Genomic DNA, 16172 nt, shown 5'->3' on the forward strand with positions numbered 1-16172 from the left:
ACCGTAAAATCCTGATTCACAACCTCCTTCCCTCAGCCAGAGGCTGGGTCTACCAGCAAGACAATGACCCAAAAAATACAGCAAGGTAACAAAGGACGTGACTCAAAAAGAAGCACATTAAGGTCATGGAGTGGTCTAGCCAGTCTCCAAACCTTAATCCCATAGAAAACTTATGGAGGGGGTCGAAGCTCTGAGATGCCAAGCCAAATCCTCAAAATCTTAATGATTTAGAGATGATCTGCAAAGAGGAGTGGACCAAAATTCCTCCTGTCATGTGCGCAAACCTCAGTATCAGCTACAAAAGCATCTGACTGCTGTGCTTGCCAACACGGGTTTTGCCAACAAGTATTAAGTCTTGCTTGCCAGAGGGATGAAATACTTATTTCTCACTGCAAAAAAGGAAATAAATTTATATAATTTATACAATGTGATTTTCTGGATTTTATTTTTGATATTCTGTCTCTCAATGTTAAAATTAACCTACCCTTAAAATTATAGACTGTTCATGTCTTTGTCAGTGGGCAAACTTACAAAATCATCAAGGGATCAAATACTTATTTCCCTCACTGTATATACTGCATATGTGTTAACCTATTTTAGATAGATAAGGGCTTTCAAAGCAGTCAGAATCTATCAAAAAACCTTTGATTTTTATACCTATTTTTTAATGGAAGCGCACCGCCATTTTGTTGATGGCACCCCTTCTCATTGATCCCTGTATCCCGTATGCTTCTAAAGCCCATGCATACAGAGGAAGCTCACTGTTGTTTCAGACATGGCTTCAGTTCATGAGAGGAAAGTATTTTTCTTGCCTCTTCGCAGGCAGCGCTTCACTGTCTATCACTATCACACTGGTCTCTGCTCTGATCGGTGTGAGAAGACTCTAATTAGAGCAGAGACCAGAAATAATGAAGTGGAGAGCAGGGGAGACTCTTCTAATGAAGTGAAATTATGACTCCGGCAGCAACACGGACATTATCGGTCATGGCATAGCCCTGAATATGCTCTCTCTGCTCTCAGCAGCGAGCTCGGAGCAGATAGTTCACTTCTGTGCTGCTAGGAATGATGGGAGCTGGTGGCGACTTTCAGCAGATAGTCGGATTTGCCTACCATGCGCATGTCCTTCACACGGTATGCAAATGCCTTTACCTAGTGAATTTTTTAATCCATTATATTTAGAAAAAAATATATTTTTTTATGGGCAATATATTAAAATATTTAAAAAAATAATAATAAAAGAGGGGTGATTTTTGACGATAGCTAAGAGTCCACGATGAGTATTTGGTTCATTTTTTCATATGTTAGAAACATAGCCTACTACAGTTTAAGCAAAGTGTATGGAATTTATACAAATCTTATGCCTACTGTGCTTTTTGTTAACACTGCATAAACTGACCTGCAGAGCGATTTTGAAATCCACAACATGTTGAATTCTCTTGCGGTAAGGTCTATTTCACACGTCATGATATTTCTGGCACTTGTGTGGCATACGTGTGCCACCCGTGTGCCATATCAGAACCACACACATCAGCGCCTGAGAAGCAGCGGTACTGTTAATGCTGTTACCCGACACCTGGTGATGAACACGGCTCTCATCATTCTCCCCTGTACTGCCGGCGATCAGCACGAGCATGGGAGAATGATTAGAGTTATATTCCAATGATAGCAATGAGAGCAGGCGGCGGCTAATGGGACGATTACTCCCATCAGCCTACACCTGCTGCCGCTAATAACAGTGACAGCAGGTGGCAGCTGATGGGAATATTCATCACCCGCTGTCTGTGCTCTAAATAAATAAACAAATAAATAAAGAAATAAAAAACTGGAGTGGGTTCCCTTGTCTTCTATATATATATATAATTGTCTAAGGGGTACTTCCGTCTGTTTGTCTATCTGTCTGTCACGGAAATCATGTGTCGTTGATTGGTCGCGGCCGGCTGGGTGCGACAGGCACAGTCAGACCGCGAATTGGCCGCCCCACTTCTCCCCTCCAGTCAGTGCCCCTCCATACTCCCCTCCAGTCAGCGCCCACATAGCGTTTTAGCAGTCCGTTAAACAGACTGCGTTACACTGCGGCATAACGCAGTGTAACGCAGTCCGTTAATGCTGCTATTAACCCTGTAAGTGTGACCAACTTTTTTCTATTGATGCTGCCTATGCAGCATCAATAGTAAAAACATATAATGTTAAAAATAATAATAAAATTAAAAAATCATTATATTCTCACCTTCCGCCGTCCGCGCCAGCCTTTCCCGCTCCTCGCGACGCTCGGGTCGCAAGAATGCATTGCGGCAATGACCGGAGATGACATAGCGGTCTCACGAGACCGCTACATGACCACGGGTTATTGCTGCGAGGCATTACTGGGAATGGAGCGTCGCGAGGAGCATCGCTAAAGGCCTGGGCTGGATCCGGGGACCGCCGTAAGGTGAGTATATAACTATTTTTAATTTAAATTCTTTTTTTTTAACAGGAATATGGTGCCCACATTGCTATATACTATGTGGGGCTGTGTCATATACTACGTGGGCTGTGTTACATACTGCGTGGGCTGTGTTACATACTGCGTGGGCTGTGTTATATACTTCGTGGGCTGTGCTCTACACTACGTGGGCTGTGCTCTACACTGTGTGGGCTGTGCTCTACACTACTTGGCTGTGCAATATACTATGTGGCTGTGCTATATACTACGTCGGCTGTGCTATATACTACGTGGGCTGTGTTATATACTGCGTGGGCTGTATTATATACTGCGTGGGCTGTGCTATATACTCCCTGGCCTGTGTTATATACTACATGGGCTGTGTTATATACTGCGTGGGCTGTGCTATATACTACGTGGCTCTGCAATAAACTATGTGGCTGTGCTATATACTGCGCGGCTGTGTTATATACTATGTAGCTGTGCTATATACTATGTGCCTGTGCTATATACTACGTGGCTGTGCAATATACTACGTGGCTGTGTTATATACTGCGTGGACTGTGCTATATACTACGTGCCTGTTCTGTATACTACATAGCTGTGCTATATACTATGTGGCTGCTATATACTACGTCGCTGTGCTATATACTACATGGCTGTGCTATATACTACGTGGCTGTGCTATATACTACATAGCTGTGCTATATACTACGTGCCTGTGCTATATACTACGTGGCTGTGGTATATACTACGTGGGCTGTGTACTATGCTATGTGGGCTGTGAGACTCTTTCGCCTGGGGCCCTCAAAAACCTGCAGCTGGCCCTAGCTTCAGTGACCCGGCCAGCCAAATCCTGTGTATTCATTGCATTATTCTGAAATCTTCATAAATAAACTAAATACATATTCTAGAATACCCAATGTGTTAGAATCGGGCCACCATCTAGTATTTTCTATAACCAGCAAAGAAAAACTCACAGCTCGGGGCTGCAACCCTCAGCTGTCAGCTTCAGCAAGGCTGGTTATCAAGAATAGAGGGGTCCCCATGCTGTTTTTTTAAATTATTGATCACCATTCGGGGAGAATGATGAGAGCCGTCTTCAGCACCCGGCATCGGGGAACTGCGCTAACTGTACCGCTGCGACGTGTCACATAGATAAAATCCCTGTGTGTCATCTGTGTGCACATGTGTGGGATGTTCTGCGGAAACACACTGACATGTGCACAGCAACACAAATTTCAATGTGTCTCCGTGTGTGTCTCCGGTGCATGTGAAAACTGTCGCCACACGTACCGAAATCTAGCTATGCGTTTCATTTGCAGATTTTCACCATAGACCTGAATGAAATTAAGAAAATCCTCCGATAAAAATGTATATGTGTTTTTATTGCGTAATCACAGTGGAAACACAATAAAAACACATATAATCCGCACATGACTTTATCAATAAAGTTTTATCAAAGCCAAGTAACAGGAAGTATCCAGAACAAAGCAGTTTTATTTAAAACATGACAAACCAAAAGGAGACAAATAATGCAGTTGAAAAAACATGATAAAAACACATCTCAAAAAAACTATGAAAAACGCAAGTAACCTAAGTTAGTTAATTGGTGCAGAAATGCTGCAAAATATCTGCCACATCAAATACTCATTGTGGGAACTTGGCCTAATAGTTCATCTATGCATATGTAATATATCTGATATACTGTAGAAAGATCTATAGTCACCAACCTGTTTACTTGCCCTTTCCCCTCAGGATCGTTGTTCTTAAACAGTTGTTTGAGACTGAAATGTCCACCAGATCTCAACTTTTCTTGCAACATATGTTCCAGCTGAAGCAAACAATAACGTAATTTAAGAAAGTGAAGTGACCGCATATTAGACTATAAGGTATATAAACAAACTGACACAATAGAAATCATCAATATGCAATTAAAGGGAGCCTGTGACCTCAAAAACAATATTTAATCTAACCCCATAGTTAAAGCACCACATCAGCGTTTTGGGTTTTTTTCAGCGCTGGAGTAGTGCTACTAACATATGGTCCTGTTCTACTGACAGCCGCTGTCTTCTGCTCTTCCCAACACCACTCAGGTCCCGTGCTACCATATTGTGACCGCAACATCTGATTGACTCAAAATCAGAAGTAACGGTCACAAGATCTCAATGCAAGTCAACTCAGGACAGACATTCAGATGAAGTGTATCGCTGTACAGTAGGGTGCCAAGGAAATGCATAGTAAAAATTAAGTAGCAAGTTTTTGAAGGTCTTACCTCCTAATTTTGTTCCTTTTTGGTCATAGATATTTTATAATTTTCATTTTTTAAGATTAGTTATCATTTACTGGTCGCTCGATGGCACATCATATTGCAGTTTTAAATGTTTATTTTGTATTTATCCTCATGCATATCCATATTATGTATGGTATGTTATGCCGTTTACCAATCAGATTAGTTGATTTTATATTTATATTATTTACTAGATGGTGGCCCGATTCTAACGCATCGGGTATTATAGAATATGCATGTCCACGTAGTATGTTGCCCAGCCACATAGTATATTGCCCAGTCACGTAGTATACAGCACAGAGCCACGTACTATACAGCACAGACACGTAGTCACGTAGTATACTGCCCAGCCACATAGTATATTGCCCAGCCACATAGTATATTGCCCAGCCACATAGTATATTGCCCAGTCACGTAGTATACTGCCCAGCCACATAGTATATTGCCCAGCCACATAGTATATTGCCCAGCCACATAGTATATTGCCCAGCCACATAGTATATTGCCCAGTCACGTAGTATACAGCACAGAGCCACGTAGTATACAACACAGTCACGTAGTATATTGGCCAGTCACGTAGTATGCACCATATCCCTGTTAAAAAAAAGAATTAAAATAATAGTTACATACTCACCTTCCGGATCAAAGCAGCCAGTTACCGATGCTCGTCGCGCGCTCCGGTCTGAAGAGTACATTGCGGTGTCGCGAGATGATTACGTAGCGGTCTCCCGAGACCGCACGTAATCATCTCGCGAGACCGCAATGCATGGAGCTGTCACCAGGGTGTCGCGAGGAGCATCGGTAACCAGTCGCTTCGATCAGGGGGCCAACCGAGGGTGAGTATGTAACTATTTTTTATTTTTTTATTATTTTTAACATTAGATATTTTTACTGTTCCTGTCAGGGAGACAGAGGGAAAGGAAGCAGAACATACTGCAGCAAACGTAAAGGAAGTCAGAGCAAAGAAGAGGATATCAGAGGGAGACCAGCCAGGAGCAGGCTACCTCCTTCTGAGGCGCAGAAATCCGGTAGCCGGCACACCGAGGGAGTAAGGACCTTTATGCTTTACTTCAGAGACCGGCAGGACAGCTATTTCCACTTTACCTGTCCGACCTCTTTGCAGGAGGCAAGGTGGCACCGCTTAGAGGCTGGGGCATGATAGAGTCCCTGTAAAACGCCTCAAGCCACAGGTCATACGGGTTTGTCCTATCCATCTGGGGGACAGAGAGAGAGACATAACATCTACAACATCTGTGAGGACCTTATGAGAGGCTTAGCAGTAAGGTACTACAAAACCATGGCACTAGAGGAAGGCTACTGATTTCTATCTGGACAAGGGGACTCTGGACTTTCCTCCAAACCGGCCGGACCCTGCCTGCCCCGTGGTCTGTGCTCTGGACTGTGGATGCTGAAGCCTTCAGTAAAAGGTAAAGAAACTGCAACCTTGTGTCCTCGTTCTTCACTGCGCCTCTCACCATCCACCGTCTACACACTGGGAAGCCCTGGGGACATACTTCACCTGTGGGAAGGTATACCATCTAGCTGCCATAACATCACCCCAGCGGACCCCTTAATGCAGCGTCGGTCACCCTGACCGAATACCACAGGTGGCGTCACGAACATATCCCTTTAAAGACCTTTCCCTTTAACACGGACGTCCCGAGGGCCACGGACCGGGTCAGCCACCGTGACATCCCCCTGCGAACCGAAGGACCCGGTACCGAGTACCCCCACTGCCAACGGGGGTGCGTCGCATATTTTACTGTAATAGAATGCTTACTGCCATTTTATGTTTTTTGAATTATAAATAGTATATTCTATTAAAGATATGATGACAAACTGAGTGGTTTTTGTGTGTACAATATTGTGGAAAATGAGAAACATGGAATAATTCAGATGCCTTGAGCAAGTGGTAAATCTAAATTTAATGTCAACATATTTTACATGCCAAAAGGAACACATTTGAGGGGTAAGACTTACCAATTTGCAAAGTTCATTATTCCTTGGCACCCTACTGTACAGGGAACTGCTGAGTCCCAATACTACAATACATGCCACTGGTCAGTCAGAGGCCGGCAACTGAGATCAGCGTGCCAGTAACGAGTGGCGCATGGCAGTGATGTAATTGCCTGCCCAAGTCAGCTACAGAAGATGACACTGCACGTCGTGAGATCGGCGGAAAGTAAGACTTGTTTATTTTTTTTAATTTAATGTATTGGAAAAGATTGTCAGAACATTATACCAAGACGTGGAATTGGGAGAATTATACAAGGAAGGGGCCCAGGATGGGACACATCATACTAAAAATGTTCCCAGGAATGCTGAGCATTTTAAAGGGAACCTGTCACCCCCGTTTTTTCAGTAGGAGATAAAAATACCGTTAAATAGGGCCTGAGCTGTGCTTTACCTATGCTGCCGAAATACCTTACAAAAGTGGCCTTTTTCGCCTGTCAATCAGGCTGGTCAGGTCGGATGGGCGTGGTCACAGCGCTGTTTCTCCCCCACATCTTGCTTATGTTCCCCTTGGTGGCGTAGTGCTTCTCGCATGCGCAAGTGCCGAATGCACTGCGCAGCTGTAGAAAAAGAGCGCGCTCGCCGCTATTCAGCGGTTTCTCGGTGGGCGCGGCCATCTTCCTGAGGCCGCGCGTGCGCAGATGGAGTCTCCTGCTACCCGGGGCTTCAGGAAAATGGCCGCGGGATGCCGCGCAGTGCATTCGGCACTTGCGCATGCGAGAAGCACTACGCCACCAACGGGAACATAAGCAAGATGTGGGGGAGAAACAGCGCTGTGACCACGCCCATCCGACCTGACCAGCCTGATTGACAGGCGAAAAAGGCCACTTTTGTAAGGTATTTCGGCAGCATAGATAGGGAATCAGGGGACAAAAAATACCCTATTGTAAAGCACAGCTCAGGCCCTATTTAACGGTATTTTTATCTCCTACTGAAAAAACGGGGTGACAGGTTCCCTTTAAATGGAAGGGGCCCAGGATGGGGAGAATCATACAAGGAAGGGGGCCAAGATGAGCAGCATTATACAAGAAAGGGGCCCAGAATGGGGGGCATTATACAAAGAAGAGGCCTAGGATACAGAACATTATACAAGAAAGGGGCCCAGAATGGGGGACATTATACAAATAAGGGGCACAGGTTGGGGGTCAGTATACAAGGTATACAAGGAAGTAGCCGAGGATGGAGGATATAACACCACAAAGGGGACCAGGATAGGGGTCATTATATCAGAATGGAGCTCAGGATGGGGTTAATTATTCCAGAATGAGGCACATGATAGGGGACATTACACCAGGAAGAGGTCCAGGACAAATGATATTATAATAGGAAGGGGCACAGGATTGGCGACAGGAGGGGGCCTAGAATGAAAGACATTATTACAAGATAGAGGCTACGATGGGGACATTATTGCATAGGGGGTGAACATGCATGTTATTATAGACTCTAGAATGCTTCAAGGGCCCATACATCTGACCAACATGCAGGAGGGTGCGCAGGTCCAAATTTTCCACCATAGTAGCACCACTCCAGCGCTACAATAGGAAAATAAAATGGTTAAGTGGTGCTTTATATAGTTGACAGCCCCTTTAAACACCAACTTACTTGTCATACCAGTAGTGTAATAAGCATCCCTTTTGATGTGCATTAAAAGCAGTTTGTTTAATATACAAATGAGGGTATCAAATTAGCATGGTCAAAAGCACTTAGTGCACTGTTACGCCCCTCAACTGCCATGCCTGGCTGACTCCCCTTATGTGGATTGACAGTGATCACTTGGCCAAAGTGATGGCTGCCTGAAAAGAAAGTGTGGTATTCGGCTACCTCTTCTACTGCTGCTGAGTGAAATGGTTGTTATATGGTGGTAGATCTGTTTCAGTGTGCCAGCACGAGCACTGTGGGTTACCAATTACATGTTGCATTAACTGTTATGTTAAATTTCGTTCACCTTTACAATTGCGTCCCACTTGTTGTTTATTCTTCACCAAAAATTTACATTTGGTATCTTTATGTTTGAAGCATGATATGTGGGAAAAGGTTGTAAAGTTCCAGGGGGCCGAATACTTTCGCAAGGCACTGTAGTTTTGGGAGCAGGGATAGTTAGGGTCCTAACCCTATTTACATGCAATCACATAGTGATAGTGTCTCTGACAGGGCTTTCTGTCGTGTATAATTTTTGTCCGTATAGGCGTATTGAAGCCGGGCAGCAAGATGTAGTTGACTACGTCTTGCTGCCTGTTTACAGTACAGTAGGTGTATATAGGTTAAAATGATGCACGAAAGAGCACAATTCTGCATCATTATAGTCAAGGGCCCTGTCGGGGCATATGCACAAACCCAGTTTTGTGAGGGTTTGGACAAAAGTCCAAACAAAGGTCTTGAGAAAAAACGCTAAATGAATATAGCCTCATGCAGATGCGGTGCTTGTATGACCCTTGAATGTTTTTGATAGTTACGGTAGTGAATACAGTAATCAGATAATATTCTAATATTTCAACCAAAAAGTTTTCTTCAAGGAATCTGTGACAATATATACAAAAAGGTTATAAAATATTATATATATATATATATATACTGTATATACAGCTCTGAAAAGAATTAAGAGACCACTGCAAAATGTTCAGTTTGTCTGATTTTTCTCTCTATAGGTATATTTTTGAATAAAATGTAAATTGTTCTTTTATTCTATTAACTTCTCACAACATGTCTCTGAATTTCCAAGCAATAACTTTTGCATTTTTTTTTCTGACAAAGAAAAATGGCCAAAATTTAAAAAAAAAAACAGTGGTTTCAGACCTTAAATAATGCAAAAAAAACAAGTTCATAATCATATAGAAACAACAATACTAATGTTTTAACCCAGGAAGAGTCCAGAAATCAATATTTTGTGGAATGCGTCTTGGCATGCTTTCCACCAGTCTTTCACATTGCTCCTGGCGCAAAAATGTAAGCAGTTCTTCTTTGTTTGATGGCTTGTGACTATCCATCATCATCTTGATTACATTCCAGAGGTTTTTAAAGCAGTTCAGGTCTGGAGATTGGGCTGCCCATGACAGGGTTTTGATGTGGCGGTCTCTTAATTTTTGCCAGAGCTGTAATATATATATATATATATACATATAATAAAGACTTACCGTATTATAGGTTATAGTACAACTACAAAACTAAAGAACAGAAGGGTGAGGTTTCAGTCTTAATAAGGACTGGACAATAAGCAGTGGTGGTATCGTCAAGGGTGCAGAAGCAACTTTATTTGCCCATCTGACCATATTGTTGGTTTAAAAAATGTTTTTGAGGTGACAGACTCACGTTAGACTTCGTTCTGAACAAGTGCCGCCTAGTCATGCAGGAGAAAGTTGGGGCCATGAAGCCAGTGTACATAGAAGGGCAGGACTCTGCACAGAAGCTAAGACAGTGGCAATCTGAGCACAGCCGAAATTCCATGAAAGGAGCCTGATATCTCACCAGGATTGCCAGAAGTTCCAGGAGAGTCAGTAAAAACTGATCACTTTTGCCCTGTCTGTAAAAGAAACGTGGTTTCCTTAATTTTTTCGAAGCTGAAGAAACTTCAACAATTTATTTTGACAGTAATTATCCTTTGACAGTGACTGCACTTCATGTCTTTATATCATAACTAGATGGTAGCCCGATTCTAACGCATCGGGTATTCTAGAATATGCATGTCCACGTAGTATATTGCCCAGCCACGCAGTATATTGCCCAGCCACATAGTATATTGCACAGCCCACGTAGTATATTGCCCAGCCACGTAGTATATTGACCTACCACGTAGTATATTGCCCAGCCACGTAGTATATTGCACAGTCATGTAGTATATTGCCCAACCACGTAGTATATTGCCCAGCCATGTGGTATATTGCCCAGTGACGTAGTATATTGCCCAGCAACGTAGTATATTGCCCAACCACATAGTATATTGCCCAGCCACGTAGTATATTGCCCAGTTTCGTAGTATATTGGCCAGCCACGTAGTATATTGCCCAGCCACGTAGTATATTGCCCAGTCACGTAGTATACTGCCCAGTCACGTAGTATATTGCCCAGCCACGTAGTATATTGCCCAACCACGTAGTATATTGCCCAGTGACGTATTATATTGCCTAGTGACGAAGTATATTGCCTAGTGACGAAGTATACAGCACAGAGCCACGTAGTATATTGCCCAGTTACGTAGTATATTGCCTAGTGACGTAGTATATTGCCTAGTGATGAAGTATACAGCACAGAGCCACGTAGTATATTGCCCAGTTACGTAGTATATTGCCCAGTTACGTAGTATATTGCCCAGTGACGTAGTATACAGCACAGAGCCACGTAGTATATTGCACAGCGACATAGTATACAGCACAGAGCCACGTAGTATATTGGCCAGTCACGTAGTATATTGCCCAGTTACGTAGTATATTGCCCAGTGACGTAGTATACAGCACAGAGCCACGTAGTTAATTGGCCAGTCACGTAGTATATTGCCCAGCCACGTAGTATATTGCACAGCGAAGTAGTATACAGCACAGAACCACGTAGTATATCGGCCAGTCATGTAGTATATTGCCCAGTCACGTAGTATATTGCACAGCCCACGTAGTATATTGCCCAGCCACGTAGTATATTGACCAGCCACGTAGTATATTGCCCAGCCACGCAGTATATTGCCCAGCCACGTAGTATATTGCACAGCCCACGTAGTATATTGCCCAGCCACGTAGTATATTGACCAGCCACGTAGTATATTGCCCAGCCACGTAGTATATTGCACAGTCATGTAGTATATTGCCCAACCACGTAGTATATTGCCCAGCCATGTGGTATATTGCCCAGTGACGTAGTATATTGCCCAGCAACGTAGTATATTGCCCAACCACATAGTATATTGCCCAGCCACGTAGTATATTGCCCAGTTTCGTAGTATATTGGCCAGCCACGTAGTATATTGCCCAGCCACGTAGTATATTGCCCAGTCACGTAGTATACTGCCCAGTCACGTAGTATATTGCCCAGCCACGTAGTATATTGCCCAACCACGTAGTATATTGCCCAGTGACGTAGTATATTGCCTAGTGACGAAGTATATTGCCTAGTGACGAAGTATACAGCACAGAGCCACGTAGTATATTGCCCAGTTACGTAGTATATTGCCTAGTGACGTAGTATATTGCCTAGTGATGAAGTATACAGCACAGAGCCACGTAGTATATTGCCCAGTTACGTAGTATATTGCCCAGTTACGTAGTATATTGCCCAGTGACGTAGTATACAGCACAGAGCCACGTAGTATATTGGCTAGTCACGTAGTATATTGCCCAGTTACGTAGTATATTGCCCAGTGACGTAGTATACAGCACAGAGCCACGTAGTATATTGGCCATCACGTAGTATATTGCCCAGCCACGTAGTATATTGCACAGCGAAGTAGTATACAGCACAGAACCACGTAGTATATCGGCCAGTCATGTAGTATATTGCCCAGTCACGTAGTATATTGCCCAGCCAGGTTTGTCACAGTTTAAAAAATGAAAAATAAACATATACTCACTTTTCCGAGGGCCCCTTGTAGTCCACGGCAGCTTCCGGTCCCAGGGTTGGTATGAGCGGAGGACCTGTGATGACGTCGCGGTCACATGACCGTGACATCATGGCAGGTCTTTCTAGCGCAGGCACGCAGGGCCTGTGATGACGTCGCGGTCACATGACCGTGACGTCATGGCAGGTCCTTCTCGCGCAGGCGCCCAGGGCTTGTGATCACGTCGCGGTCACATGACCATGACGTCATGGCAGGTCCTTCTCCCATACCATCTTTGCCACCGGAACCTGCAACAGAAGATGGCGACCGGCACGAGCGACTACGGAGGGTGAGTATAGCAGGTTTTTTTTTTTTTTTATTATTTTTAACATTACATTTTTTAGTATTGATGCCGCATAGGCAGCGTCAATAGTAAAAAGTTGGGGACACACAGGGTTAATAGCGGCATTAACGGAGTGCGTTACCACCGGCATTAAACCTGTGTTAGCGGTGACCGGAGGGGAGTATGCGGGCGACAGGCACTGACTGCGGGGAGTAAGGAGCGGCCATTTTCTTCCAGACTGTGCCCGTCGCTGATTGGTCGCGGCAGCCATAACAGGCAGCTGGCGAGACCAATCAGCGAATGAATAACCGTGACAGACAAACAGACAGAAGGACTGACGAAAGTGACCCTTAGACAATTATATAGTAGATTATAGGCTATGGTCATGGATCCCTGATAATCTTAAAGGAATTTTGCACTGGTAGAACAACCCCTTCTTGAACTAAATATTTGGCCCCGATAAAGTAAAAAAGCCTATACTCACCTCCTTTACTGGCACCGTTCCAGCGATGTCAGCACTCACGTTCCCAGAGCTCTTGTGCGGTGTTGTGTTCCAGCTGGTGTCGCTGTCCCTGCATTTGTACGGATTGAACATGAAGAGGAAGTCAGGGATCAGTTGCAGCCGGGTATTCCTCTTCATGTTCAATCCAAAGACAGAGACAGTGATACAAACACTGATTGGGCGCCTGGCACCACGTTTCACAATGCCGCATGAGAACTCCAGGACCGCGAGTGATGACACCGCTGGAACGGCACCAGCACAGGAGGTGAGTATAGTTTTTTTTATTTTATCGGGGTCAAACATTTAGTTCAAGAAGGGGTTGTCCTAGTAGTGGACAACCACTTTAATGATTTATTCTGGTTTTATAATGTATCCTTAAAAAATATTGTCTGTCCATGATTTTTTGATAAGCTATCCAGAAAAAAATACAGTGTTGATCCTTCTGACAGAATCACTGCAACTGCAGTGAAAAGCATATTGGAATTTTACCTCATCCACTTCAAGTCTGAGCTGAGTTCCAGGCCGAGAAACAAAAGTAGACGTGCTGGTTGCAGTGCTCACTCTACTTTCAGAACGACTCCCGATATCAGCCCTTTGACCTGTGTATAGAGAAAAAAAATGTCAACTCAGGACAATGTAATGTTATGATCAGCTGTTGTTTTCATGCTTCATCCATCTTCCAGATTTAGCAGGATGTTCTAAATATTCTGAGGCAGAACAAGTACCACTGCAAACAGTGTCGGACATTGGGCCTATGGCACCCCAGGAGTTCGGGTACCACAGTAGTGCTGCCTTCCTCTTGGGGAGGGTAGTGGTATGTCTTGAGACAAGTGAGATTCCCTTTGGCAGGTTATCACACACACAAAACCTTCCAAATCCAGGCCAGGAGGGGAGCTCAAAAACCCTGTGTTAGGGCAGCTTCCCTGAATAAAGATCCTGGAGCCATTTGGAATGCAGACTTAGATGGATTGGTCTGCGGGCGTCCCATTGCGTTTGCAGAGCCCCTGATGTACCTAAACAGTAGAAACCCTCCATAAGTGGCCCCATATTGGAAACTAGACCCCCCAAGAAACTTATCTAGATGTGTTGTGAGAACTTTGAACACCAAAGTGTTTAACTAAAGTTTATAACTCAGAGCCGTGAAAATGAAAATATTTTTTTCTAATAAAAATGATTTTTTAGCTCCCCAATTTTTATTTTCCCAAGGGTAACAGGAGAAATTGGACCGAAAAAGTTGTTGTGCAAATTGTCCTGAGTACGCTGATACCCCATATGTGGAGGTAAACCACTGCAGAGCTCGGAAGGGAAGGAGCACTGTTTTACTTTTTCATCCCAGAATTGGCTGGAATTGAGATCGGATGCCATATCGTGTTTGGAGAGCCCCTGATGTGCCTAAACAGTGGAAACTCCCCAATTCTAACTCCAACCCTAACCCAAACACGCCCCTAACCCCAATCCCAACCCTAACCACACCCCTAACCCCAACACACCCCTAACCCAGCACACCCCTAATCCTAATCCCAACCACACCCCAAACCCTGACACACCCTCAACCCTAATCCCAACCTTAAACATAATCCAAACCCTGACCCCATCTCTAGCCCCAACCCTAACCCTAACTTTAGCCCCAACCCTAACTTTAGCCCCAATGGGAAAAAATAAATAAATACATTTTTTTATTATTATTTTTCCCTAACTAAGGGGGTGATGAAGGGAGTTTGATTTACTATTAATAGCAGGGTTTTTAGTGGGGTTTTGTTTGGCAGCTGTCACACACTAAAAGATGCTTTTTATTGCAAAAAACAGTTTTTGCATCACCACATTTTGATAGCTATAATATTTCTATGTTTTGGCCCACAGAGTTATGTGAGGTCTTGCTTTTTGCGGGACCAGATGATGTTTTTATTGGTTCTATTTTCTGGCACATGACATTTTTTGATGGCTTTTATTACGATTTTTGGGAGGCAGAATGAACAAAAAACAGCAATTCATGAATTTCTTTTGAGTGGGGCATTTATACCGTTCTGCGTGTGGTAAAATTGATAAAGCAGTTTTACTCTTCGGGTCAGTATGATTACAGTGATACCTCATTTATATCTTTTTTATGTTTTGGAGGTTTTATACAATAAAAACTATTTTATATAAAAAATTATTATTTTTGCATCGCTTTATTCTGAGGGTTATAACCAGTGACGCTGCTACCATGAGGCGATTTGAGCTCTTTGGCTCAGGCGGCAGAAGAGAGGGGGCGGCAGATTCTGTAGTACCGAATATACTCGAGTATAAGCTGAGATTTTCAGCCCATTTTTTTGGGCTGAAAGTCCCCCTCTCGGCTTATACTCAAGTCATACCCGGGGGTCGGCAGGGGAGGGGGGGCTGTTTAATTATACTCCCCTACTCCGGGCGCGGTCCCTGCACGTCCCTGCTTCTTCCAGCGCTGTAGATTCTTCCTGCACTGAGCGGTCACATGGTACCACTCATTACAGAAATGAATATGCGGCTCCACCTCCCATAGAGGTGGAGCCGCATATTAATTTCTGTAATGAGCGGTAACTGTGACCGCTCAATACAGGAAGAAGATGCAGCGGTGGAAGAAGCAGGGATGCAGCGCCAGGAGCAGGTGAGTATACAGGGAGGGGGAGCGCAGCACTGCGCGATATTTACCTCTCCTCGTTCCAGTGCCGCTCTGTCTTCAGCGTCCTCTGGCAGTGACGCTCAGGTCAGAGGGCGCGGTGACATAGTCAGTGCGCGCCCTCTGCTGAACGTCAGTGCCGATGACGGAGCCGCACAAGGAGCAGGTAAATATTGAAAATGCCGGGGTCCTGAGCGAAGAGAGGTGAGTATGTGATTTTTTTTTTTTATCGCAGCAAAAGCATATGGGGCAAGTGACTATACGGAGCATCTTATGGGGCCATAACTCTGGTGCAGCATTATATGGGGCAAGTGGCTATACGGAGCATCTTATGGGGCCATAACACTTGTGCAGCAAAGGGGCAAGTGGCTGTACGGAGCATCTTATGGGGCCATAACACTTGTGCAGCACTATAAGGGGCAAGTGGCCGTGTGGAGCATCTTATAGGGCCA

At 44.2% G+C, this 16172-nt stretch overlaps 1 protein-coding gene across 1 annotated transcript in view; it reads right to left on the reverse strand.

Moving 5' to 3' along the window:
- Positions 1–16172, reverse strand: part of LOC138656944 (EF-hand calcium-binding domain-containing protein 6-like) — a 303716-nt gene that overhangs the window by 217781 nt on the left and 69763 nt on the right. Inside the window, exons 3-4 of the mRNA XM_069744319.1 lie at positions 13578–13687; positions 4156–4256 (exon numbers count right to left, since the gene is read on the reverse strand). Of these exons, the coding sequence (XP_069600420.1) occupies positions 4156–4256; positions 13578–13687 (211 nt within the window). The remainder of the gene's footprint in view (positions 1–4155; positions 4257–13577; positions 13688–16172) is intronic.

This window comes from Ranitomeya imitator, chromosome 1 (genome assembly GCF_032444005.1).
Source record: "Ranitomeya imitator isolate aRanImi1 chromosome 1, aRanImi1.pri, whole genome shotgun sequence".
NCBI classification, from domain to species: Eukaryota; Metazoa; Chordata; class Amphibia; order Anura; family Dendrobatidae; genus Ranitomeya; species Ranitomeya imitator.